At 39.4% G+C, this 27,438-nt stretch overlaps 2 protein-coding genes across 5 annotated transcripts in view; one reads left to right on the plus strand and one right to left on the minus strand.

The window, feature by feature from the left end:
- The window catches only part of PIGB (phosphatidylinositol glycan anchor biosynthesis class B), a 29,129-nt gene extending 10,592 nt beyond the window's left edge, over window positions 1–18,537 (plus strand). Inside the window, exons 7-12 of the mRNA XM_062205956.1 lie at window positions 3,947–3,998; window positions 5,672–5,883; window positions 6,442–6,506; window positions 15,126–15,339; window positions 17,933–18,113; window positions 18,400–18,537. Coding sequence (XP_062061940.1) covers window positions 3,947–3,998; window positions 5,672–5,883; window positions 6,442–6,506; window positions 15,126–15,339; window positions 17,933–18,113; window positions 18,400–18,537 — 862 coding nt within the window. The remainder of the gene's footprint in view (window positions 1–3,946; window positions 3,999–5,671; window positions 5,884–6,441; window positions 6,507–15,125; window positions 15,340–17,932; window positions 18,114–18,399) is intronic.
- Window positions 1–27,438, minus strand: part of CCPG1 (cell cycle progression 1) — a 90,541-nt gene that overhangs the window by 12,031 nt on the left and 51,072 nt on the right. Inside the window, exons 7-10 of one of the 4 annotated variants that reach the window (XR_009867319.1) lie at window positions 25,365–25,486; window positions 22,255–23,657; window positions 18,754–19,499; window positions 18,356–18,497 (exon numbers count right to left, since the gene is read on the minus strand). Coding sequence is in view for 3 of the 4 variants with exons in the window: in XM_062205953.1 (XP_062061937.1) it covers window positions 19,310–19,499; window positions 22,255–23,657; window positions 25,365–25,486 (1,715 nt within the window). In the remaining variant the exon portion in view is untranslated. Of the gene's footprint in view, window positions 1–18,355; window positions 19,500–22,254; window positions 23,658–25,364; window positions 25,487–27,438 lie in introns of those variants that run through there. The other 3 variants (XM_062205955.1, XM_062205954.1, XM_062205953.1) reach the window with 3 other exon arrangements.

A 27,438-nucleotide genomic window follows, 5' to 3' on the forward strand; every position in this document is an offset into this window, starting at 1 on the left:
ATTAAAGAAGAAAAGTGGAAATGTTGATATATCAAAATCCTTTCCCCTGAGATTAGAAAAAATACAAGGATGATTATCTCTATTTGTATTTATGACTATGCATCCTAGCTAGTGCAATAAGAAAAGCAAGTAAATGCTTGGAAAGGAAGAACTAAAACTGCATGATGTGATTTTATATATAAAAAATGCAAAAGCGTCTGTAAAGAAGTATTAGAATTAGCAAATAAGAATGCTCACTGGAAACAAGATTAAAAAATACTAATTGTACCTGGTTATGAACACTGCTGAGTACAAGTCCCAGGAATGACGAGTTTCAGAGTATCTCCTCACAAGGTGCTTATCCATTACAAAGGATAAAATGGTGACTTTGAAGTAGAGAAACTTGGCAGACACATCTTAAGCCAATGAACAAAGTTACCACTGCCAGTAATAGGACAAAGCAGGATCGCAGGACTCCTTCTCTGAAGCACTGAGAAAACACCCCATCAGTTCTGCCCAGTGCATCACCTGGATCTAATCAGGAGAAAGCACTGGACTAACCCAGCTCACAACTCCAAAATAACTGACTTGATTCTTCAAAGATGCCAGTGTCATTAAAGAAAAACAATAAGGAACTATTATTATTCCAGATTAAAGACCAAAGTAATATGAAAAGTGAATACAATAAATCATTTTTCTTTCACTATAAAAAACATTATTGGAACGACCTGAAGAATCTGAACAAAGCCTGTAAATTATATATTACTAAAGGCTTAATTTGTTGATTCTGATGGTTTGTGTTTTATGTAGGAGAATTTTTTTTTAGGATATATTAACTGACGTATTTAAAGATAAAAGTGAATGGTGGGGGCTGGTGTTGTGGCATAGCTGGTTAAGCCACTGCCTGCGATGCCAGCATCCCATACAGGCGCTGGTTCAAGTCCCAGCTGCTCCACTTCCAACCCAGCTCCTTGCTGGTGGCCTGGGAAAAGTGGTGGAAGATGGCCCAGGTGCTTGGAAGATCCACATGGAAGACCTGAAAGAAGCTTCTGGCTACTGGCTTTACCTTGACCCAATGCTGGCCAATGTGGCCATCTGGGGAGTGAACCAGTGGATCAAAGATCTCTCTTTCTCCCTTTCTCTCTGTAACTCTTCAAATAAATACATAAACTTTAAAACACACACACACACACACAACAAAAAACTGAATGGTGTCTACGATTTCAAGCAGCTCAGAAAAAATGTATATGTAAAGACACACAAAAAAAGGATAAATCAAATACAGCAACATGTTATCATTTGAAGAATCACAGTGAACAGTATATGGACCTAACCTTATTAACTAGGGTGATAAGCTAATACAGTAATCTAGGTGAAGGGTATTTGGGAAAACAAAATTATCATTCTCAGTGGCATCAGAAAATACCATATACTTAAATTAATAAAAGGTACAAGACCTCTTCACAGAAAGCTGTAGAACATTACTGGAGAAAACTAAAGGTGGCCTGAGTAAATGGAGAAATGTTCCATGTTTATGGATGGCAGACTCAATATTGTAAAGTATCAGTTTGCTCCATATTTAACTATACACTCAATGTAATTCCAATTAAAGTCCCAGTAGGGTATACGTGAGCATGTATGAATTAATACACTTATTTTAAACTTCAAAGTACAGTGCAAAAGGCCAAAAATAGCTAAGATTCTTAAGGTAAAAATGGTGCAGGACTTAACACTACTGTAGATATTAAGACTTATTACAGGGGCCGGTGCCGTGACATAGCAGGTAAAACCACCACCTGCAGTGCCAGCAGCTCATATGGGCACTGGTTTGAGTCCCAGCTGCTCCACTTCTGATCCAGCTCCCTACCAATATACTTGGAAAAGCAGCAGAAGATGGCTCAAGTGCTTAGGTCCCTGCACCCAAGTTGGAGACCCAGAAGAAGATCCTGACTCCTGGCTTCCCATCAGCCCAGCTTCAGCCATTGTGGCCATCTGGGGAGTGAACTAATGGTTGGAAGATCTCTTTCTCTGTCTCTCCCTTTCTGTAACTCTTTCAAATAAATGAATCTTAAAAAAAAAAAAAAAAAAAAAAAAAACTTACTTCAAAGTTATAATAATTAAGGCAATTTAGAATGAGTGCCAGGTAAAATAGATGAACCAGTGAATAGATCAGTGTCCAGCAAGAGACTCAGACATATGCAGTCTCTTCATTTATAATGGAGATACTACAGTAGAGAAAATAATCTTTTCAGCAAATACATAATTTGTATATCCATATGGAAAAAATCTTGGCCACCATTTCCAGTATAAGCAAAAATGAACCCAAGGAAATAATAGATCTTAATGTAAAATAAAGTAGTTGTGCTGCCAGAATATCCTAACTGTGAAGCCAGCAGAACTTTCCTAAATAGAAAATATGTGCTAATTATAAGATAAATACATCTGAATAAAAACCTTTGTTAAAAAGATTTACCATTTAGAGAATGAAGAAATGAGCCACAGAAGATACTTGCAACTTATATAACCAGCTGGTACTTTATATACAGAACTTGTGATATCAGAAAAAGACAATAGAAAAAAATGATCAAAAGACCTAAAAAGAGGGGCCAGCGCTATATGGTGCAGCGGGTAAAGCCGCCGCCTGCAGTGCTGGCATCTGCTCCACTTCCAATCCAGCTCAGCACAGGAAGAAGCTCCTGGCTCCTGGCTCCAGATTGGCACAGCTTCAGCCGTTGAGGCCATTTGAGAAGTGTACCTGAAGATGGAAGACCCCTCTCTCTGCCTCTAACTCTCTAATTCTGCCTTCAAATAAATAAATAAATCTTTAAAGAAAAAAAAAGAGACCTAAAGAGGTATTTCCAAAAAAAATAGCCAAGTGGTCAGTAAATAAAAACTCATCTCAGTTACCAAGGAAATGTAAATTTAAACCATCCAGACCCATTAGTGTACATCTACCAAAATGGCTAAAAACAGGGTAGAACTCTTACATAGTTCTATAGGAAGGTAAACTGATTTACCCACTTTGGAAAAGTCCAAGTTTCATTAAAGCTGATTGCATTTAAACCCTAGGGTCCAGCAGTTCCAGTCCCAGATTCATACCCAACAGAACTTCATTATATGAGTGTCAGAAGATACCTAGGAGACACTCACTGCAGAACCATCGTGACAACCGAAACGAGAAGCACTGTCCTCCGCAGGATAATTGCAGTGTTGTATACATAGTGACAATACACAGTGTTAGACGTGAGTGAAGTGAGACTTGCAGAAAAGCATGGGTGAATGTTACAGGGATAATAATAAGGAAACTGGACTTAAGAGGACATGTGGTATGCTTCCATTCTTATAAAATTCAAAAAATGGCAGTGCTCATCTGTGTTATCAAATAATCCCTCCCCGTGAGTATGGGTTACATTGATTGACTCAGTTCCAGCAAACAGAATAGAGCAGAAAGGATGGGCTGTCACTTCCAAAGATGAACCATCAAGACTGGAGGAAGCCAGTCACTGCCTCGTGAAGCTGTCTTAAGGAGAGGGCTACGTGTTTAGGGACTGGGCCAACAAGCAGTTTGGAAACTCCTCCAACCCTAATGAAACCTTCCTATCAAACAACAGCCCCACCTAAGAGCTTTACTGCAGTTCATGAGAGACCTTTACCCAGAAGCATTCAGCTAAGCTACACCTGGATTCCTGGCCCTCAGGAACTGAAATAATGTTCATGGTCATGGTTTTAGGACAGTTTGTGGTGTAGTAAAATAAATAATATAGTAGTGTTTACAAATTTCCTTAAATGCATCTTATCAGTGAAGGATCTTTTAAAATGTGCAAATCCATATTCAGTTGGGGAAACTGTAAAGCATTTTTAAAGTGGCTTTTTGATCCAAGACACTTACAAAGCCATATGCAAATACTGGATTTTCAGCAAGTTCAGAATATGAATCACCATTTGTTTTTTTTGTTTTGTTTTTCAGATTTGTAACCTTGAGTTTTTCTCTGATAATTGATCGTATTTTTTTTGGCGAAGTAAGTAAAAATGTTAAGCTGACAGCTGTTTTTATTTTAAACATTTAAACCTCAACCTGGATTTTTAATCCATTAATATTTCAGAACACATGAAAATCATTTTTTTAAAAAAAAGACAGGGTATACTAAAAATATTATTAGCATGTGCTTTTGGTTCCATTTGCTTTCTGTGTTAGTGATGTTCAAAGAATCCTTTAAAAAAAAAAAAAAATTTCATCTTATTTATTTGAAAGCCAGTTACAGAGAGAGCTTCTGTCCGCTGGTTTATTCCCTAATTGGCCACAATGGCTGGGGCTGAGCTAAGCTGAAGCCAACGGCCAGGAGCTTCCTGCAGGTTTCCCATTGAGGTGCAGGGGTCCAGAGACGTGGGCCATTTTTTGCTGCCTTCCCAGGTGCATTAGCAGGGAGATGGATCGGAAGTGGAGCCACCCATATGGGATGCTAGCATAGCAGGTAGCAGCTCAATCCATTATGCCACAATGCCAGCTGCCAAAGAAGGCAGGGAAATATGCTTACATTTTGTTGGTTTTGTAGTGAGAGTAAATTTGTAGTGACTTGACTTGACCTTGAATCATATGGAAATTAAAATTAACCAGTATTTTATTCTTCAGTCATTTGGTTTGAAATTTTTTAGTATCATAACTGTAGGTAATGACTTTTGGTTGTTTTTAAATTCACTTCCCACCCCTCCCCTCCCCACTTTAGTTACTTGTAGGCTTTGGAATCAGATTTTCATGTTTTGAAGCCTAGTATTCTCAATATTACCTCTGTGATTTTGTACAAGCTTTATAGCTATTTTGTCATGGTTTCTTTGTGTTATTTGTTCCTTGTGTTTTTACTACACAAACAGTTATCCTTTCCATATCTAAATAACGGTGGCACCTATCTCATAAGGAAGATTAAATGAGGTATTACATATACAATGCTTACAAGTTTCTGGCATAAATGAGCACTTCACATTGTGTTATCTGGTACTGTTGCTATATTATGTGCTTTGTGCTATAATTCAAATTATAATATTTTCAAAGCTGTATCTTTACAGATAACATATGACATCATAAGATACTAGAGTAAAATTTTAAATGGTCACCATGTATTTCAAAAACCTAGTAATTTGGCTGGCGCCGCGGCTCACTAGGCCAATCCTCCGCCTTGCGGCGCCGGCACACCAGGTTCTAGTCCCGGTCGCGGCACTGGATTCTGTCCCAGTTGTCCCTCTTCCAGGCCAGCTCTCTGCTGTGGCCAGGGAGTGCAGTGGAGGATGGCCCAAGTGTTTGGGCCCTGCACCCCATGGGAGACCAGGAGAAGCACCTGGCTCCTGCCATCAGATCAGCGCGGTGCGCCGGCCGCAGCGGGCCGCGGCGGATTAGCTGCGGCGGCCATTGGAGGGTAAACCAATGGCAAAGGAAGACCTTTCTCTCTGTCTCTCTCTCTCAGTATCTACTCTGCCTGTCAAAAAAACAAAACAAAACAAAACAAAAACTAGTAATTTACAAATTAACAACACAATAGAGAAGAAAAATATAAGAATGGTTTAATAATTAATCAAAATTATTGATGTAAACTATTGTCTGGTTTTTACCTGTTGACTTACTGTCAACATGATATCAGATTCCCTAATGTTAAATGCATGTGACACTAACACTTTTCTCTTTTTCCTTCAACTTGGCCAGTGGACCCTGGTTCAATTTAATTTTTTGAAATTTAATGTGCTGCAGAATTTGGGAACATTTTATGGCTCTCATCCATGGCACTGGTACTTCACTCAAGGACTTCCAGTTGTCCTGGGCAGTCATCTACCTTTTTTTGTTCATGGCTGCTTTCTAGCCCCAAAGAGGTACCAGATACTTTTGGTGACTGTTCTGTGGACGCTTCTAGTTTACAGGTAAGACTTTATTTTTTCAAACACTGAATTTTTTGAATGTTATCAAGAAGTTAATTCTTCAGTAACTATTTACCCTTGGGGGATTCATTAACTGTTATGATTTGTTAGTATAGATTATTTTAAAGACAGAAGTAATCAGAATCCTGCACAGCATAAATACTTCAGACATACAGTTTGCTTAACAAGCATTACACTCAGTGTTTAAGGAGGCGAACAACATTCATTTGTTTTTAAAAAACTGAAACTATGTGAATTTTGAGTATTGAAGGACCAAAGAAATACTTATTCTAATTTTGAATAGCATTACTTACTTGGATTGGTAATAAAAATCCTATTTTTAGAATATTGCTGTACTTTATAATTTCACATTAACATCAAAAGTTATTTAACACATTGCAGTCTCATAACTAAAAAATAATGAGAATGATTTCTAAACTAAAAAATTTAGTCTCAACACTTGGCAAATGAAGATCATGTTAATGATGCTTCATTTTAAATACATTAATTTTTAAATATATAGTTCATGTTAATATTTTCACCTAATGTATTTTATTACAGCATGCTGGGCCACAAAGAATTCAGGTTCATCTATCCAGTTTTACCATTCTGTATGGTGTTCTGTGGTAAGTGTTGTGTTTACTATAGAAAAATATTTATATAGAATTTTGTTGTCAATAAATGCTCATTAAATTATTTACTTTCAGCAAGGATAAATTAGAATTGTTTAGTTAATTACAAACTATTATTGCAATATTCCCATTTTGTAGTCTGAATACTCTTTTTTTCCAATATTCTATAAAGAGAGATAAAAAACATGAGGATCTAATGTCCAAATCATGTTTTGGTAGTGATGTTTGTGTTAGAAATTTTTCATTAAAAAGTAAAGGCATATGTCTGTTTTTAAATGGCTATTTTAAGTTTATGGTTAAAATACAAGGGTCTTCATTTTCATAAAGGAAAAATATAGTTGTTGAAACTAGTTTTTAATGCTGTCACACATAAAATATTTACCCTTTTAAGACTCACTCTAGGGGCCGGCGCTGTGGCTCACTTGGTTTATCCTCCGCCTGCGGCACCGGCATCCCACATGGGCACTGGGTTCTAGTCCCGGTTGCTCCTATTCCAGTCCAGCTCTCTGTTGTGACCCAGGAAGGCAGTGGAGGACGGCCAAGTGCTTGGGTCCCTGCACACGCACATGGGAGACCAGGAAGAAGCACCTGGCTCCTGGCTTCGGATCAGCGTAGCTCCAGCTGTAGCGGCCATTTGAGGGGTGAACTAATGGAGGAAGGACCTTTCTCTCTGTCTCTCTTACTGTCTAACTCTGTCAAATGAATTAAAGAAAAAAAAATTAAAAAAAGACTCACTCGACCAGGATAAGCACCTGGCTCCTGCCTTCGGATCAACACCATGCGCCGGCCGCAGCGCACTAGCCGCGGCGGCCATTGGAGGGTCAACCAACAGCAAAGGAAGACCTTTCTCTCTCTCTCTCTCTCTCACTGTCCACTCTGCCTGTTAAAAAAAAAAAAAAGACTCACTCTAATGCATTTGCAAGTTTTTGTTCTGTTTTTTGAGTGTCAGAAAGACAGAGCTCCCATCTGTTGGTTCAGTCCTCAAATACCCCCCAAGTGCTGAGGCTGTACTAGGCCCACATCCGGAGCCAGTCATTAACTCCTTGCAGCTCATGACCACCTGCATTAGTGAGAAGCTGGAGCCTGGAATTTAACCCACACACTTTGATGGGGGACACAGGATTTTTTTTTTTTTAAATAATGCATGGGACTGAAATTAGGTATTAAGATTTATTTGTTTACTTGAAAGGCGGAGTTATATATAGAGAAGAGAGGCAGAGAGAAGAGAGTGAGAAAGAAGTCTTCCATCTGCTGGTTCACTCCCCAATTGGCCGCAGTGGCTGGAGCTGTGCCAATCCAAAGCTAGGACCCAAGAGCCTCCTCCGGGACTTCCCATGCAGGTGCAGGGGCCCAAATACTTGGGCCATCATCTTCTACTGCTTACCCAGGCCACAGCAGAGAGCTGGATTGGAAGTGGTGTGGCTGGGTCTCAAATTCAAATTAGCACCCATATGGCATGCCGGCCTTGCGGGCAGCTACACCACAGCACCAGCCCCAGAACACTGGCATTTTAACTGGTATCTTAATTGCTAGGCTAAACACCTACCTCCATATGCAATTTTTGAAATTAATCCAGTCTGGTATAATTTTGGCATTTTCTCCACTTTTCCACAAGATGTTTGCAGTACTTTTCTTTTAAACCTGTGACTTCTTAAAAAATTTTTTTTTCAGTTCAGGAAAATCAATTTTTATAATGCTTTGGGAAAATTATGAATGGAAACTCTCAATTTCAAGTTTAACTCAGAATAAATAATTTGTTTTCCTTCAAATATTAAGAACTTAAAATAAAAATCATTGGTTTGGAAGGGAAGAAATGAGTGAACAAACAGTATGGAAGGCTGGACAAAAACTAGAGTGGGGTGGACGTTTGACCAGCAGTGAAGACGCCCACACGCCCTATCCGAGTACCTGGCTTCAGTTCTGGCTCCAGCTTTTGATTACTGTAGGTCCGAGGAGGCTGCACTGATGGCTCCAGTCACTGGGTTCCTGCAACCCATGTGAGAAACCTGGGCAGTATTCCTAGCTCCTGGCTTCAAACTGGCCTACTCACAGCTGGTGGAGGCATTTGGGGAGTGAATCAAAAGATAAGAGTTCCAGCACTTTCTCTATACCTCTCAAAAAAAAACAAAAACATCTACGGTTTCCAAAAGGCAGATCACCAATTTTTCTGTTATATGTACTCTCATTCTAGGCATACATACACAAATTGTTTTTTGTGTATTTATATACTATATTTGTATTTTGATACATCTGAAGTCTTGAAACCAAAGCCTCAATTCATGCTAACACTTGAAAGTCTTCATGAAGAAATGCAGGTACACACAAACACACACATTCAACAGCTATTTGGTAAGTCTTAAGAATAGTGGAACTGTTATGAAATATATAAAACTTTTATAACAAATAAAAATTTTAAAAAGCAATATAAAAAATGAGAAAAAAATTGCAGGCCTATTAACCAGAGCAAATCTATTCATAAGTCACCTCAGACTGGTGGTTCATCAGTTGTTCACACACAGTTAAGTGTTAAAATGAAATCAGGTATTGACAGAGTACTGGAGAGCAAATATGTTTGTGTCTGCCTGTTGTTTAGTTTGGTTAGGAGTCTGATTTCCCTTTTTATAATATGAGTTGTTTTTTTTCTTTGCCTTTCTTCCTGTGTGCTCGGTCTTTACAAAATATTTAGAAAAAAATCTGAGTTGTCTACATCATCCCCAGTCCAAAAGATACAATCTGTAAGTTGCAGAATTCTTGTAACTGGGGCCTGTGAGCAATTTCAAAGATTGATGAGGGGAGAAGAGATCCCCCTTTTCATGGGTAAGAATCACCCTCAGCTCCATATGTGAACAGACACTTAGGAAGACACCTGGTCTCACAGGATGTAATCTTTTCCTCCAGAAACACAAACCCAAGGTTGCTGAGTGAGCTAGAAGAAATCTCTGATCCCAAATCTGTGTATTTCTACTGAGAGGCAGAGTCTTTAATGCCAAGAGATTCCAATAAATGAGACCTACAAGGTAGTGAGCTCACCTGGAAGTCATTTTTGGACACTGAGGAACATAGTTCTCTTTGGAGTTCTTGATATTTTAAATGTCCAGTTTGAGTTTTACTAACTACCTGAAATGCTGAGTTACATTACCACACATTTCAGTTATTCTGTTCTTGTGTAACCTATAACAATCTGATTTTATAACATGACAAATCTATCAGCGGTTTGTCTGTAATAGGCCTCCTTGAAACTTAATGGCTTAAAACTTGAGTTACGACTACTTACAAGTGCTGCAGTTCTGCTGGGCAGTCATCTCATCTCCACTGAGCTCATTTATGCAGATATGACCACCTGCAAGCTGGGTGGACAGCCGTCTTGACTTCACGTTAGAGGCTGTACTTGCTGTACGCTGAGAGACCTCAGCTCTCCATATTCTCTCATCCTCCATCAGGACAGCCAAGGCTTTGGAAGCAATGTGCAAGGCCCTGGCTCAGGCTTGGAATGTGCACAGGCCACATGAAGAGATGAGGAAATAAATTCCAGCCTTATAATGGGACTGGACACAGGAAGAGGAATATTGGAGCCATTTTCTCAGTCGGCAGTAACTTGTCTATTTAAATTTTCCTCAGATCTATAAATTAGGACTGAACTCTAAAAACATACCTTTTGTCCAGAATTATGTCCAATTTGCCAGTAAAAATGTTAAAAACCTGATTTTTTAAAAAAGAAAAGACCTATATCTGTGATTGGTTCCCATCTTTAGTGAACTATATAAGGTACTTCATAAAGTTCATGGAAAATGGAATTAAAAGATAAATTCTGGCACAAAAAATGTTGAAATACATGCATGATTTTCATAGGATGTATTTTCCATGAACTTTTATGAAAGCCCTTCCTGTGGTGTTGTGCCTCGCTTCATTACCTGTAAAGGTACTGTTGGTTCAGCAACACTGAAATTCTGAAATTAAACCTCCACACTTTGTGCTGATGCTTTTCCAGCACCTGCTACTAATTCTGGGTTGGGTGTCTGCTTAATCTGTGTCTACCACAATGGCCACTCTGAATATCAGAATCGCATGTGCAGATTGTTTCAGATGACATACCATGAGCAGTTTAAAAAAATAAACATCAACCTTGTCTTCTCTCCCACTTTACCTCCCAGGAGCAATCACTTCAACATTCTTTCAGCTTTTAGGTTTTGTGTGTTTATCTCCGTACCTCTAAGTAAAATGCTTAGAATGCTACTTTGTTTTAAGCATTGTTAGCTTCTCACAATCAAAGATGAAAATGTGGCTTTATTTCCTTAAAAGTATCAACAAAAAATTCTTCCTGGTTATCTCAATTCTCAATTCTCACTCTTTCCAAGGCCTGTTCTCCTGTGTACCCCATTCCAGAATTGAACTACCCTTTGTTTTTCTCACACAGACCCTTGAAACTGGGCTGACCCAACAGTGTTCCCAAAGTACATTTAAAAATATAAAGGGTAACTCTGGTATATATATTTAATTGACAGAACAGTGCAAATTTTAACAGGCTTTCTGGTAATTCTTGGCAAAACCAAGATATATGTCCTTGCCACCCCTCAGGAATGTACAGCTTGTGACTTTCCTATCCTTTCCACCATGAAGCTCACCTTGGTAACAAGGAACTCATCAGTCATAGCTGGAGAACCCAGATTGCCACACTAAATATTGACAGCTTAAAAAGTGTGTATCCAGCTGCCTATCAACTAGGAGACGTAGCTGAGCAAAGAAGCCAATTCATGTGGGGCCTTCTCCTCAGCCTTCCTTCATCATGGGTGCCACATGGTGGATTCAGCAAACCATGGATTGACAATATTGGGTGTGTGTGTGTGTGTGTGTATGCTGAACTTTATTCCTTTTTATCTGCTAAAAATACAGTGAAACAACTATTTACAGAGCAGTCACACTGAATTAAGATAAAAACGTAGAGATAATTTAAAGTTTACAGAAGAATGTGTATATGTTAAGCAAGTGCAAATACTACATTTTATATAAGGAACTTAAGTCTTCAGATTTTAGTGTCCACAGGGTGTCCTGAAGTGGGTCCCCCTGAGGCCCTGAGGTACAACTGTACTCAAGTTTTCTGACTTTCACCCTGGAGAATAGTAGTCAATTCAGAAATAATGTATTTAAAACACTTTAACAGTAGGCTGATGAAATCACTTGGCAAAACCCCAGTATATTTTTATAATAAAAATAAGTGCTCATGATACAAAAATAGTGTGTTATCCTGCAATCATCTATCCCCATTCTCCAAAGGTAATGATTATTGCCATTTTCTAACATCATTCCTCCAGAAAATTTCTCCATTACCCACTCATAAGCATCTTTTTATAGGCCCAAGTAAATTAAGTATTTTGGGCAGTGTTTACCATCCACTGAACAAAGAAATGTGGAACGAAGGAGCCTGTATCTGACAACTGTCCACCTGTAGTTCAAAGTCCCAAATCTTCAGTAACTGGGAGAAGACCTCCTAAGTAATACTTGTATTACTCACCTGTTAATGAGATGAAAGTGCGTTATTTGAGGGTGCATCATTTCAGTGAGAATGCATTTCTATACAATGTACATGTGCAGTTGTGTACTTACTGGATAGCAGATAGGAGATTTTTACTGTTTTAAATCAGGATGGGTCACCTTCTTCCTATGAAGAGCCATTTGGGTATTTGTAACATCACTTGCAGGCCATTCAGAATGATCAGCCTGCGATAGATCTATTGAATTCATGTCCTTCCTGCAGTTGCCTCTGCAGGCCAGCACCAAATGATTTCACAGGCTTTTAAAGCCTGTGGGCTGGGCATTTTCCAGCCTCGCTTTAAATATTAAAAAACAAAACACAACACAAAAACACCTACTTCCTAAGAAAACCATGGCTCCTACACTTTTCTGGTGGCTCACTCTAGCATTGGAACTGATTTTTTTTTTTTTTTTTTTTTTGACAGGCAGAGTGGACAGTGAGAGAGAGAGACAGAGAGAAAGGTCTTCCTTTTGCCGTTGGTTCACCCTCCAATGGCCGCCGCGGTAGCGCGCTGCGGCCGGCACACCGCGCTGTTCCGATGGCAGGAGCCAGGTGCTTCTCCTGGTCTCCCATGGGGTGCAGGGCCCAAGGACTTGGGCCATCCTCCACTGCACTCCCTAGCCACAGCAGAGAGCTGGCCTGGAAGAGGGGCAACCGGGACAGGATCGGTGCCCCGACCGGGACTAGAACCCGGTGTGCTGGCGCCGCAAGGCGGAGGATTAGCCTAGTGAGCCATGGCGCCGGCCGGAACTGATTTTTTTTTCCAGTTTCCCTGTAGCAGCTCACTTTTTTTTTTTTTTAAATCACTTATTTAATGAGTATAAATTTCCAAAGTACAGCTTATGGATTACAATGGTTTTTTCCCCCCTATCACTTCCCTCCCACCTGCAACCCTCCCCTCTCCTGCTCCCTCTCCCTTTCCATCCACATCAAGATTCATTTTTAATTATCTTTATATACAGAAGATCAATTTAAGCAGCTCACTTCTGAAACACCCTTTGGAAACTTCATTTTAGATTTTTTTGAAAAGCCTCAGCAGCTTCAAGTGCAAGAATCTTTATACAGTAAAACCAGATTATATTCTAAGATGTAAAAAAAGTTGTCCCTATATGAGATAGCCTAATAATACTTAATAGTACCCTAAAAATGTATGCAAAAATAAAGTCTTTCTTGTAAGTTGAACTTGGAATCCTTTGTATTAAACCAATAATGAGAAATATAATTATGCTCCCAGAATATCCCAGAAAAGCTCACTTGACTCCTTATGTTGGAGAGACCTATTTTGAATGTCAGATGTTTAGGAAACTAAGCTATTATGTGACTCTCCTTAGGCAGTGTTAAACTGTTCACTCACTTCCCAGCCTTTTCTTTAGACTATTTGTTTGAATACAGAATCATCCTAAAATGACCATCCTAAAAATGAGCTAGCTTCAAAAAGTGAAAATTACCACCAGGTAAAGGTAAGCATTACCTACTTTAGAGACCCCCACACCAGACCCCCAGGTACCAAAGGTGCCACAAACACATGCCTGGTGTCTTCTAGCATTCTACACAGAGTGCCATTTTTTTTAACATTCACCACCATGTATTCCCACTTTGTTTCACTCATGCTTACTGTTATATCCCTAATATCACAGCTGCCAAGTTTTCCCAGAGACCATTTCATGAATGAAAAAACTGTAATGGGCAGTGTATGTGTGGGCACCTGATACTTGGGCAAATATTCCAGAGAGCTCATCACCTTCAAGACATTGCAAGGATAGGCTTTACCAAAGCTTTTAGTAATTGGAACCCACTAAGGTAGCTTTCGTTTTTGCCTATCAAGCTAAGTGGTTAAAAAGTTGTATTTGCTGGCCTGTTTATGAGGGGAGTTTTGTTTTTGTTTTTGTTTTTTTTTTTTTTTTTACAGATGGCTAAACTTTTGAAATCCTGTTTCTAATAAAGCTAATTTAGTTCTCATCTCATCCTCTTTACTGGGTTCCTCATGGTACAATTTTAAAATGTAGGTATAGATATAAGTTCTAAATGATTGGCTTGGTTTCTTTAATGTGGCTACATTTTTCATCACATCAGTCTCATGTAGATGAACAGTACTAAGTGACATTCCAACTCCTAAATTATATGAACTGAGGGTCATATCATTTAAAATATTCATAGAAGAACAAAGTGGAATATACTGCCTTGGCCCTAGTGATCAGTGTAAAATTTTAGGTAGACTATGGTTTGAATGCTGGATACCCATGCTCCAAAAGAACTATTCTCTAGTTCTGCATGAAACAGCATATGTAATCTATGAACAAAATGCCAAGGAAGCTAACTAATAAGCTTACTCTTTTCCAGTACAAGGCCTGATCTTCAGTATTTTCAGACCATTCTATTGGCGGCTGGGGAGCAAGAAAATAAGAGGAAGAGGGACTTTTTATTTTAATATCCTCTGTTTCTTATTCTACTTGTTTTTGCTTTTGCCATAGAAAAATAATTTCAAAGGAAAAAGGAAAAATCACTGAGCCTTTACAGATCACTCAATAACACAGTAAAAGAAAAAAAAAGATATTAATTCCTGTCTTCTAGGAAAGATGCCTATTACCATTCATACACTGACCACTGGAATCTCCCAGGAGCCCAACAGCACGTTTCCAGAGGACACATTACTGAGAGCTGGATTACACAGTGAAATGTTGATTGCTAGTGTTTCTGAGATAAAATAGGAAAGAACATGGAATTATAAGTCCTATTTAATTAGCAAATACTATGTTTCAGGACATGCACTGGACTTTTTTTTCTAATAGCAGAAACAACACTTTATCCCAGGGTTTAGCAAAGTAAAACAGTTTGTGCCAAATCTGAAATTCAAATCCGGATCTATGAATTTCATAGCCCTAACTTCCCCTCTATACCCTAAAGCCTTTTACTAGAAAAGCAGGTCAATGCAGTGGTAGCAAGTAGGAAAATAATGATTTTTGCTTTTTTCTTACTTGTCCATGACAGTACAATAGCATGTTGTTTCCATGAAAAAGTATAAATATATTGACAGTTAACAAAAGATTACAGCCTTATGGTTCAATGTGCCTATCTTCATATAGGATACTCTCTAACCCACCTGAAAATGTGGAAGAAACCAGCTCTAAGTTTCCTGTTTTTATCAAATATACTCCTCGCCCTCTATACTGGTTTAGTTCATCAACGAGGTACTCTTGATGTCATGAGTTATATTCAAAACATCTGTCACAACAGTGCCAATAAGTCTTCAGCTTCAGTGTTTGTAATGATGCCTTGCCACTCTACTCCTTATTACAGGTAATCAAAGTTGTTCTAGTATAAGCTACTAAGGAAATCAAACTACTTTAAAATTCTCTTTCAGACTTATGGACTTAAACTAACTGATCATCAGTCAAGTAGGTGGTAAGAAAGTTTAAACACCCACTCATACTATTCACTGATGGATTTTAAAAGCCATTTGAACTGTCAGTGAAAAGTATATCAGTTTTAAATACATTTAAATATACTTTAGTATTCTTTTAAATATCTTAAATAACTTACACTTAAGTCTGATTTAAGTTGGTGTAAAACATTTTGTAGGTATTTTTCAGAAATTCAATCACCACTGATCTTACTGCCAATCTTTATGATACATCAATTTACTTACACAATGTTGAATTAACCTCAGAACACTGGATTCCAGTCTACTAGTTACCACTGAATGTCTGTCCTAGCTTAAGTCTTTTAATCACTTTGGACATAAGCTTTCTCAACTGAAGAAATTAGTAAAGGCAACTAGATGATACTGTAATGCTTAAATTAACAGTTCTGGGAAATGTAAAATGCTAAAATTGCCTCAACTGTTTAATTTAAAAAGAAAATTTTAAAATACATCCATTTGGTCCTCTGCTTGTATTTCAGGGAGCTGTATTAGTTACCAATTGCCCGATAATGTTACAGGGTAAACAGCCAGCTTTCCTCTAGAAAATTCTCCACCTACTTAATTTCTATTTAAATAACGCAGCCTGGCTGTAAAAATCTGGAGTTGACATTCCTTGTGCACATTTAGCTAACTCAGTATCATTTTAGGGGAATTTTTTTTTTTTTTTGGACAGGTAGAGATTCAGATAGAGAAAGAGAGAGAGAGAAAGGTCTTCCTTCCATTGGTTCACCCCCCAAATGGCCACTATGGCCAGCACTGTGCCGATCCGAAGCCAGGAGCCAGGAGCCAGGGGCTTCTTCCTGGTCTCCCATGCGGGTGCAGGGGTCCAGGCACTTGGGCCATCCTCCACTGCCCTCCCGGGCCACAGCAGAGAGCTGGACTGGAAGAAGAGCAACCGGAACTAGAACCCGCACCCATATAGGATGCTGGCGCCGCAGGTGAAGGATTAACCAAGTGAGCCATGGCGCTAGCCCCCCCATTTTAGGGGAATTTAAAACTTTTCAAATTCTCTATTTCACTGAATCATTAATGGTAATCATTAATACATAATGTAGAAACTGGATTGCCTAGCTATGAAGAAGACCTCAAGTATCCCTTCAGTTTGAAAATTCCCTACTGTACTTTTTAAAAAATAGGGCTCACAGTGGGACATTCACATTCCCTCCTGTTCTCTGCAGAGAACAGGAATCTGAAGGTGCTAAGATGTTCTCCCTGCATGGGCTTGAGGCCCTGTATAGTTCACCAAGTTCTCATCTTACACTTTTTCAAAGCATACAATTCAGGAAAAAGGTGGCATCCCTTCTAGAATATAAGACTGGCAGATTTTTCTGAGGAATTTCTGCTTCCACTTTGAAACAAAGACATTTATCTTGAAAATTATGCAAGTCATGAAGTATGAGGTCTTGTATAAATAAACAGTATTTAAGTTTATTTCTAAATGGACATTTTAAATCAAGTGACATTCAATTTTTCTGAGGCAGTTATGAACAGCTTTTGTCGTGGCCCAAGTAATTGACTTACATTGTCATGATTGTTGCTACAGATGAATCCATCTTTTTAGATTCTAGTCTTTGTGCCACAACAAAATCATCACTGGGATGTTAATCACTGAACTATTTCTTGCTCTGATCGTCTTACATACACATATAAGAAAAATAGGAACTTTTGTCATATCTGTTCCCTTTAAAAGAGAAAGGGAGAAGAGCAAGAGTCCTTTTTTGTTTCTGACCAGTTTTGTACTTTGTCCAATTGGCCTACAAAGAATTGCTCTTCCGGGCCGGCGCTGCGGCTCTCTAGGCTAATCCTCTGCCTTGCGGCGCCGGCACACTGGGTTCTAGTCCCGGTTGCCCCTCTTCCAGGTCAGCTCTCTGCTATGGCCCAGGAAGGCAGTGGAGGATGGCCCAAGTGCTTGGGCCCTGCTCCCCATGGCAGACCAGAAGCACCTGGCTCCTGCCTTCAGATAGGTGCAGTGCGCCGGCTGCAGCGCGCCAGCCGCGGCGGCCATTGGAGAGTAAAACAAGGGCAAAAAGGAAGACCTTTCTCTCTCTCTCTCTCTCTCTCTCTCTCTCTCACTGTGCACTCTGCTTGTCAAAAAAAAAAAAAAAAAAAAAAAAAATTGCTCTTCCATTACCTAGTTAACCCATCTGTGCCCAAATACCACACTTTATTTCTGGAAGAGCCCAACAGTGTCACTAACTAATGTTAGTTAATGTTGTGTTCCCCAAGATGCTGAGCGACTTCCCTCCTGGAAACAGTGCTGTGTTGTTGCACAGGTACATGATGTTAGACTCACAGTCTCAACTTTGAGAAGTGCATTAAAGCCTTGCTTCTTCACCTTAACTGGAATACAAGTTGATAGAGTCACCATTTCACACTGCACTGTAATAGTTATACATGATTATCTTAATATGAAAGCTTTCTTATTTTTTGTGTTTCTTACAACTGTTATTTTAACTTTTCTCTCTTTAGCCATGTCCACTGCCCACTTGCAATGAGATTCCTCCAGTGCCCCCCAGACCTATCTGGAAAAAGTAATTATCTTGATGAAGCAGATATATTTTACTTAAATCCCTTAAAATGGTTACACAAAGAGTTTAATGATGATGTATCGTTACCCACTCACTTGATCATCTTCAGTGTTTTGGAGGAGGTAAGTAAACATGAAAAAGAGAAAAACTCAGTATTTGTATTTCAGCTTAAATTTAGCAAACATAATCTCTTTTATGATCCTTTTTAATTTCTGTATTTCTTTTCCAAGTCAAAATTAGCCCTAGTTCTTTAACTACTAAGGTAAGCTGTTTACCATAAGTTTATACCTCTCATAAAGAAATGAAGAAAAAAGGTGTAGAATAGCTATTAATATAGGCAAATTTAAAATTATTTGAAACAATACTCAGTAAAATGCAGCCTTTATTTACTTAAACTTTTATTTTTAGGAAATAAGTGCTTTCCTAATTTCAAGTAATTATGAGAGAACTGCTGTTTTCTTCCACACTCACTTGCCGGAGGGTCGAACTGGAAGTCACATATATGTCTATGAACGAAAATCAAAAGGGAAACTCAACAGAAGATGAAACTCTGAATTGTATTTAGATCTTTCCCACAGAAACTGACACTGCTGAGAGCACTTTAGTAAACACTGGGTAAGCTTTTTTTGGGGAGGGGGGAGGGGGGAGGTAGGCTCTACCATGAACCACGTTTTTACCAAATAGCAACTACTGAGGAAATATGTAAAATATCCCAAAGTATAACATCATATATTAATACAATGCCAGATTTTAAATAAAGACCTTTAGTTTTCCTCATGGTGTGGTTTTATTGTTTCCTCCACAATATTCAGATGTGCAAGACATTTCACAAGAGAACAAGTCAGCAAGCTCATAAAAGGGCAGCAAATTCTTCATAAGTCAACGGGCTCTTGAACCCACAAAAGACAAGAAGCAAGTGTGAGATTATAAACTGTTAAAGATGAATTTCCATCACAATGTACTTTTTCAAGCTCTACTGCAAACTTAATACAAACATCAGTGTCAGTTACACTTTGTCATGTACGATTTGAGCTTGCTTTAAGCTAATACACTGTGCAAGTCTCATTTCATGCACAAAATCTGTTGCATGCCTGCTTCCTGCATAAGACTACAACTGAACATCTCCAGTGCCCTTAAAAAAAAAAATCCAACAAAGCTAAACTACAGGAAATGCAGGTTAGTAAGCTTTTGACTGATGCTCATGAGTAATATAAAGCCATTTAACTGATACTTAGAAATGGGGGGTGGGGGGGGGACACATTGTCATCTTCACTAATTTCATCTTAGTTTTAACACCACTGTAGAAAGCATCCATGCTTCAATATTTAGGATCAAAAGGTAATTGCCCCAATTCTATTTCAAGATTTGCCATATGTCGTCCATTAGTTCGACTGTATTTTTGCCATTTACCTTCCCTTTTATAAGGCTGTGGTTGAAGGTGCTTCTGCTCTTGTTTTCGATGCCTCGAGTTTTCAATATTTACCATACGTTGCTTTTTATCAGGTCGACTGAAAGCAGTAAACACATTTTTCATCTATGTTAGAGTTCAATGTATTTAAATTGAAAACAATTTTAACGTTTTTCTCCATTAATCTAGTACCTGAACACTCTGAAAAAAAGACGTTAATTTGAAATATAATCCTAGTTTAGCCCCACCCAAACAAAAAAGGATTTAGTGAATAGTCTACTTTTGCTAATCCTTTGTAAAGAAAAAGAAATATAACTGCTGGCAAAGGTGAAACAGCAGGTACCAAACAACAGAAATGTGACAATAAAATAATGAGATGTGGTCCATTATTTTTCCACCTTTCCTACAAAAATCAGTCCCTCCCCATTTACCTTTTCCCTGCTTGTACACATCCCTTACAAAGCAACCAAAACAGTCTTCCCTCTTATAGCAGAAACTGCTTTTCTTAGTCTCTATAATCAGGCTTCTGTCACTTCACTGCAAAGTCCACACTGCCATTCACAGCCCAATTCCCAAACCAAGAGACATTTTCAGTCCTCAGCTCTTTAACCGTGATACATTTGACTATTCCTTTACCTTAAGATGTTTAGATTTTCATACCACTTTCCAGGCTTGTCCTTCTCATCAACCCCACAGAAGTTAGTTTTCTCCAAGAGTCTGATAAATACCTCCAGTCTAGACTGCCTACACACCTGCAGAGTCTGCGCTTGAATGTCAATACAAATTCTCAAATACAATAATCTCCAGTTCCCATTGTCCGAAACCTAACTGACATTCCCTCAGTGACAGCACTATCCAACAGCCCAACTCAGATCTGGAAGGCGGTGTTATTTTCTACTTCCCTAACTACTGTTCAAGTTTTGTCTTCTGTGTACTCCTACTACCGTCTCAGTTCAGGTCTATCAGCTCATGTCCATATTGTATTGACCACCTTCTTTGCTTCATCTTTCCACTCAGTCCTCCAGGATGCTACCAGCCATCTAAACTGGGATATAATCTTATCCAACCCCACTTAGAACTATTCAAAGGTTCTTCATTTCCTATAGGAACATCCTCTGACATGACCTGAGTGTGTTTTGTGGGTTTTTTTTTTAGATTTTTTTAAAATTTATTTGACAGGTAGAGTTATAGACAATGAGAGGGAGAGAGAGAAAAAGGTCTTCCTTCCGTTGCTTCACCCGCCCCCACAAATGGCCACTACTGCTGGAGCTACGCCGATCTGAGCCAGGAGCCAGGTGCTTCTTCCTGGTCTCCCATGCGGGTGCAGGCGCCCAAGCACTTGGGCCATCCTCCACTGCCTTCCTGGGCCACAGCAGAAGAGCTGGACTGGAAGAGGACCCGGTGCCCATATGGGATTCCAGCACCGCAGGCGGAGGATTAGCCAAGTGAGCCACGGCGCCAGCCCCTGAGTGTGTTTTAAATTCATCTCCCAGCATTACCCTGCTTCCTTTAAGTAGTATTTCTTCCATTTCAGTCATCAAATGTCCTTCCCTATATGTGTGGCAAATTCTCATTTACCTTTCAAAAGCTAGTTTAAAAAACAAATTTAGTTCTATATTCAGCATTGTTGCACAGCAGGTTAAGCTGCTCTGCCTACAATGCCAGCATCCTCTAAGAGTGCCAGCTGAGTCCCAGCTGCCTCGCTTCTGATTCAACTTCCTGCTAACATGCCTGGGAAAGCAGTAGAAGATGGCCTGCAAGTACCTGGGCCTCTGCCACCCACATGGGAAACCTGTACATAGTTCCAGGCTCCTAGCTTCAACTTGGCCTCGCCTGGTCATTGTGGCCATTTGGGGAGTGAACCAGCAGACGGAAGATCTCTGTGTGTGTCTCTCCCTTTTTCTGTAACTCTGCCATTCAAATAAATAATCTCTAAAAAAAATTATTTTTAAATTTCAGTTCAAAGTCTACCTCACACATGAAGCCTTTCCAGGCATATCCAGACAGCCTGAGGCCACTGTATATATGCCTCCATACTTTCATTTCTTACATTTGCCTAGCTTGTGAGCTCCTTTGCAGCAAGAATTTTTCATTTGTTTCCTGCAAAGCAGCCTCACAACACTCTGCTCATTATAGCAGTATAATCTGTTTCTTAACTAAAGACACCAGAATCAGTCTCATTATTTTATAGACACATTTATTCAGAAATATATATAAGCATCTCAAAGGAAGAAAGTAAAACTAACATTTGAAGATTAGGTAAGCTTCAAGTTACAGAAAATAAAGCTGATAAAGAATGGATAGAATGTTAATAGGAAGCACACAGAACTTCTGGCTTGCAGAGTTTGCCTCTTTGATCGTGCCTGTACTTTTAACAAATTCTGTAGTAAGTATTAAGTACCATAATTAAACAGCTCTATGAGATGGATAAAATAGGTGGGGCATTTGTTATATATGAGCTCTTCTGATTTCAGAGTAAAATTTATTTTTCTCTGCTAGCTTCTTCAGGTGAGTAAATAAAAAATCAGAAGAAAGTGATTTCACTTATGATGATTATCATTTTATATAAACTACCCTGGGAAAAAGCCAAAAAGAGGCCAAAATAGATTTACTTATCCTGAACAGATATTTAAGGTAGAAATGAAGTCACTGCTCAAGTCAAACTGATTATATTATATGAATTTTCAGTGTTAATAGCTGGAATTTAAGACTGTTAATATTCTCAATTTTCTGTGGCAATAAAGTATATCTTTTACAAATAGTAATTTTCTAAGAGAACCACCAAGTGATAAAAATATTATTCAATCTACAAATGTTAGAAACTATTGTAATAACATGGTTTTATGTAAACCGACCTGGGTCCATATGGAGGGGGAAAAGTGTGACCAAAGAAGTGTCTATATATATATCCGTCCAGCTTCTCAAATACTCCTTCATTATCTACTTGGTATTCCTTCATGTCTTTAAGATAGTCTTTAACATCATTAACAAAGTCAGTGAAGAGCTTCTGATCATGAATAAAGACACCATTTAGGAAAAACTTATTGAGGAACTGATCGAGTTCTTTCCAATGATGAAAAGCATCCAGCTCTTTTATTAAGTACCTTTCAATTAACTGTCTAAATTCATCTATCCTTACAGGATTCGCCACTATGTTGAAAGCATTAATGGATTCTTCTTGAGCACATTCAAACACACTAGAACAAGCCTTTCTGAAAGAATGATTTTCCCTACAGTTATGATTGGCACTGCATTTCTGTGAATTTGTATTTTTTCTAAAGTCTTCAAAGTGAATTGGCTTTTCTTTCCTTCCATCTCTTCGCATAGAAGGGCCTCGACTATTCTGATTCGGTGTAGGTGCCTTGTACTGTGGATGTAAATAGTCATTAAAAACTGTTCTTGGTTTTTCAGCTGCTGCTTCTTTTGCTGAACCAAATCTTTTATTACCCTTTTCATCAAAGATATTCTTGGTGGTATCTTTAAAATGTCGGAAAGTGGACTTAACTGAGTCTGAGAACTTTTTCAGATTTTCTTTCACAGCTTCTTTTGCCTGCTTAATTTTTTCTTTATGATGCCTCACAAACTCCTTGGTAGAATTCTTCATGGCATCAAAAGTTTCCTTTACTGAACCCAAAAATGTCTCCTTTGACTTATTTTTAGCCCTGTGGTTTCCCCTTCCTTTCTTTTTTCCCTCAGTTTCTTGTTTTCCAGTTTGATCTTTTGCCTCAACATACAGTCTTTCCCACAAATCAGAACGCTGCTGTTCAAAGTTCAACTTCTGCTCCAGCTCAGTGAGTCTTTCCCTTAAGACTGCTACTTCCTTCTTTTCAGTCAGAACATTGGGGGAATCTGAGTTGTCCTGAGACTGACTAGAACTTAACTGCTGGAGTTCTTCCCTTAAAGCCATGCTGATCATTCGTTCTTTTGCCAGTTCCCTCTTTAGCATCTTTGCTTCTGCCAACACAGTCTCCTTTTGTTTCAGAAAGCTCTGTGTTTTTTGCTTTTCATCTTCCAAAATCTCCTTAAGTTTCTGATTTTCTGTAACTAATTCAGTACTTGCCCCTTCATCTTCCAACATTCTTATCTGTTCTCTTAGTTTCCTTAATTCTTCCTGTAATGAAGATAAGGCCTTTTCTTCCTTCTCTAGAGACATTCTTAAATACTGATTTTCTGTAGCAAGGTTCTTTTTCTCAGTTTCGAAAGACATCTTCTCTGCTTCAGTGTGGGTCCAGCACCTCGCAAGGTTTTCTTTCAGTGACTACATTTTTGAAAGAGAAGCAAAATGTCAAATGCTTTAAAAGCAGAACCTAAATCTTAAGCTTTAACACCCTATAAACTTTACAGTCTTTATGTCTATAGATACTGTCTCCTGGGTTGTATTTTCAGTAGTATAAAAACTGAAAAATAGAAGGCTTATACAAGAAAATGCAATTATAGCAACTTAAGGACAATAACATAGTGTAGATTTAAAGACACGGAAAAGTTAGCTGGATAGAACTGAGTTTGTGCCTAATAGGATTTTTTTTAATGGAGCTAAAGGTTCTTCTGGTTAGCATTTCCTGTAATTGAATAAACTTTTACTGACTTCTGAGCACACTTATAAATTAGGAAAACTGGGAATAGCCCTTGTGTCTTTTGGCTACAGTACTCTCTCCTGAAAATGTTCCCAGAGAATTCAGGCAGGACTTCTCTGACTCCTCCGTGAGGGACATTATCTCCTTAGAAATGAAAAATGTAGAGGCCAGTGTTGCAGCACAGTGGATTAGGGACACTGGCATTCCACATAGGCACTGTGATTCAAGCCCCACACTCCTCCACTAGTTCCCTGCTAATGGCCTCGGAAAACAGCAGAAGATGGTCCCAGTGCTTGGGTCCCTGCTACCCATGTGGGGATAAAGCCCCCCACCCAACCCCGCCTTTGGCCTGGCCCAGCCCCAGCTGTTGTGACCACGTAAGGAGTGAACCAGTGGACAAAAGATCTGTTTCCTTTTCTCTCTGTTTAACTAGGCTTTTAAATAAATAAATCATTGGGGGAAAAAAGGGGGCCAGCACTGTGGCACAGCGTGTTAAAAGCCCTGGCTTGCAGTGCCCATTTCCCATATGGGCACAGGTTCGAGTCCCAGCTGCTTCACTTCTGATCCAGCTCCCTGCTAATGGCCTGGGAAAGCAGGAGAATATGGCCCAAATGCTTGCGCCCCTGCACCCATGTGGGAGACCCAGGTAAAACTCATGGTTCCTGGCTTCAGATCAGCTCACCTCAAACTGTTGCAGCCATTTGGGGAGTGAACCAGCAATGGAAGACCGATCTCTCTCTACCAAAACTAACAAGAAACCAATTAAAAAAACTGTTTATTTTCCCTAATTAAGGGGAGATCACGGGAAGACTATAAAACCACAACTCTCTTCTTCCCCTTGTACTGACTGAAAACATTTTACTTAACACTATGAAGATGTTAATAATGTATAATTTGTGTGTATAAACTCATGTACACAGGTGTTTGTGTGTGCACGTACGCACAGTTAAAACATTCTAGTCAACAAGGACCACAGCCGCATAAGATTATCACCCACTGATGTGGTAGCTGTCTTAGTTTAAGTAAACTCTGTGCTGTTTGCACAATGATGCTTCTCAGAACTTGCCACCATACATAATTATCTGTCAAATAACAATTTATATAGCAGTTAGGAAAAAGATCTTTAAGTCAGATACCTGGCAACAGATTAATTCTGCCAGTTAGTCTTTGGGAAACTTGCTTTTCTGACTTCTTTCTCAACTATCAAATGAGGTTAATTAATTCAAGAGCTGCCATGAGAAATACTATATGATGAACTCCATGACAGTGACTGGGACATAGTAAGCACTCAATAAATTTCAACATTATTGCTGATTTTCTAATCTTTATAGCATATACATGGTACAATTAATGGCTAACAATAATTTTTAATATTTTCTAGTAATACACACCTTATAATCTATAAAAGAATCTTGTTCCTGTTGACACTGGGAAAGATAATCCTTCATATCATTCAATTCATCTTCATGTATCTTCCTGACTAACTGTTGACGCTTCTGAATTTGAATTGTGCCTAAAATAAAAATTTTTATAAGGGGCATATAAAATAACATGATTATAGTAATTATACATATAAATGTAATCCTCATATAATTTACAGAATCTGGAAAGGATATTTTTATTAAAAAGTTCACTTATTTGAAAAGACTGACAGGAAGGGACAGAGAAGGAGAGAGAGAGAGGGACAGAAAGAGGGAGCAGGAGGCTGCAATGGCCAGGGCGGGCCACAGAAGCCAGAAGCATGGAGTCCTCCTGGTCTCCCATGTGAATGGCCGTGGTCCAAGCACCCAGGTCATCTTCTGCTGCTTTCCCAGGCACATTAACAGAGAGCTCAGCTAGGATGCCAGGGTTCAAGGTGGCAGCTAAACCCACTACAACACAAGCCCTGGATCATTTTCTCAAAACTGCTTTTCACATATCTTTAAAAATTCTGGGGGTCTTGATACAGTGGTTAAGGTGCCTCCTGGGATATCTCCACACCCCATATCTAAGTGCCTGGGTTCAAATTCCAGCTCTACCTCCAATTCCAGCCTCCTGCTAATGTGCATCATGGAAGACAGCAGATAATGGCTTGGGTCTGTGGTCCCTATCACCCACCTGAGAGACCCACACTGGGTTCTGTCACCCACATGAGAGACCTAGATTAGGTTCCTAGGCGCCTGGCTTCAGCCTAGCCCAGCAGTAGCTATTGTGAACATTTGGGGAGTGAACCAGTGAAAAGAAGATTTCCATTTGTCTTGTCTCTGTCTACCTTTCAAATAAAATGATAATAAGTTTTTAAAAAATAATTCCTATTATATAAACAAAGATTCAGTGAAAACTCACAGTGTCATTCACCAAATGGTGATGGATATTAAACATAATATAAACCAGGCCAAGGAGATTAATTTTATAATTAACATATTCTCAGGAATATTTAAGCAGCTCACCATCCTAATTAAAACAAATAAGCTGGGGGCCGGCGCTGTGGTGCAGCGGGTTAAAGCACTGGCCTGAAGCACTGGCATCCCATATGGGTGCTGCTTCTAGTCCCGGCTGCTCCACTTCAATCCAGCTCTCTGTTATGGCCTGAGATAGCAGTACAAGATGGCCCAAGTCCTTGGGCCCCTGCACCCGCGTGGAAGACCCAGAAGAAGCTCCTGGCTCCTGGCTTCTGATCGGCGCGGTTCCAGCCGTTGCGGTCAATTGGGGAGTGAACCAGCGGATAATAGACCCCCCTCTCTCTCTGCCTCTCCTCTCTGTGTGTAACTCTGACTCTCAAGTTAAAAAATAAATAAACCTTTAAAAAAAAAAAAAAAAAAAAGCCAGCTGGCGCTGCGGCTCACTTGGCTAATCCTCCACCTGCAGCGCTGGCACCCTGGGTTCTAGTCCCGGTTGGGGCGCCAGATTCTGTCCCGGTTGCTCCTCTTCCAGTCCAGCTCTCTGCTATGGCCTGGAGTACAGTGGAGGATGGCCCAAGTGCTTGGGTCCTGCACCCGCATGGGAAACCAGGAGAAGCTCCTGGCTCCTGGCTTAGGATTGACGCAGCGCGCCAGCCATAGCAGCCATTTGAGGGGCGAACCAACGGAAAAGGAAGACCTTTCTCTCTGTCTCTCTCACTGTCCACTCTGCCTGTCAAAAATAAAAATAATAATAATAATAAAAAACCAAGCCAGTCTACACTGTAACACAGAGAACAAGTTATATTCCTCAGGCACTCAGCTTTGTTATTTTAAGGGGATCTTTAAAGGTTACTGCTTCAACCTCCCTTAAAAACAGAAGAACAAAGCATGGTATTTTTCTACAGTTTACAGAAAAAATAACTGTCTTTTTTTGTTTGCTTGTTTGTGTTTTGCCCAAAGGATACAACAGGGGCACAGAAAATAGTAGGTTAACCAGTTTCCCACTATTCTCAAAGCCAATTTAACCTTTAAGAATTCTGCAGGTTAGCACTGAACTATAGAACCACCATCCCTATCCAGTGAT

Source organism: Lepus europaeus, chromosome 11 (genome assembly GCF_033115175.1).
Source record: "Lepus europaeus isolate LE1 chromosome 11, mLepTim1.pri, whole genome shotgun sequence".
NCBI lineage: Eukaryota > Metazoa > Chordata > Mammalia > Lagomorpha > Leporidae > Lepus > Lepus europaeus.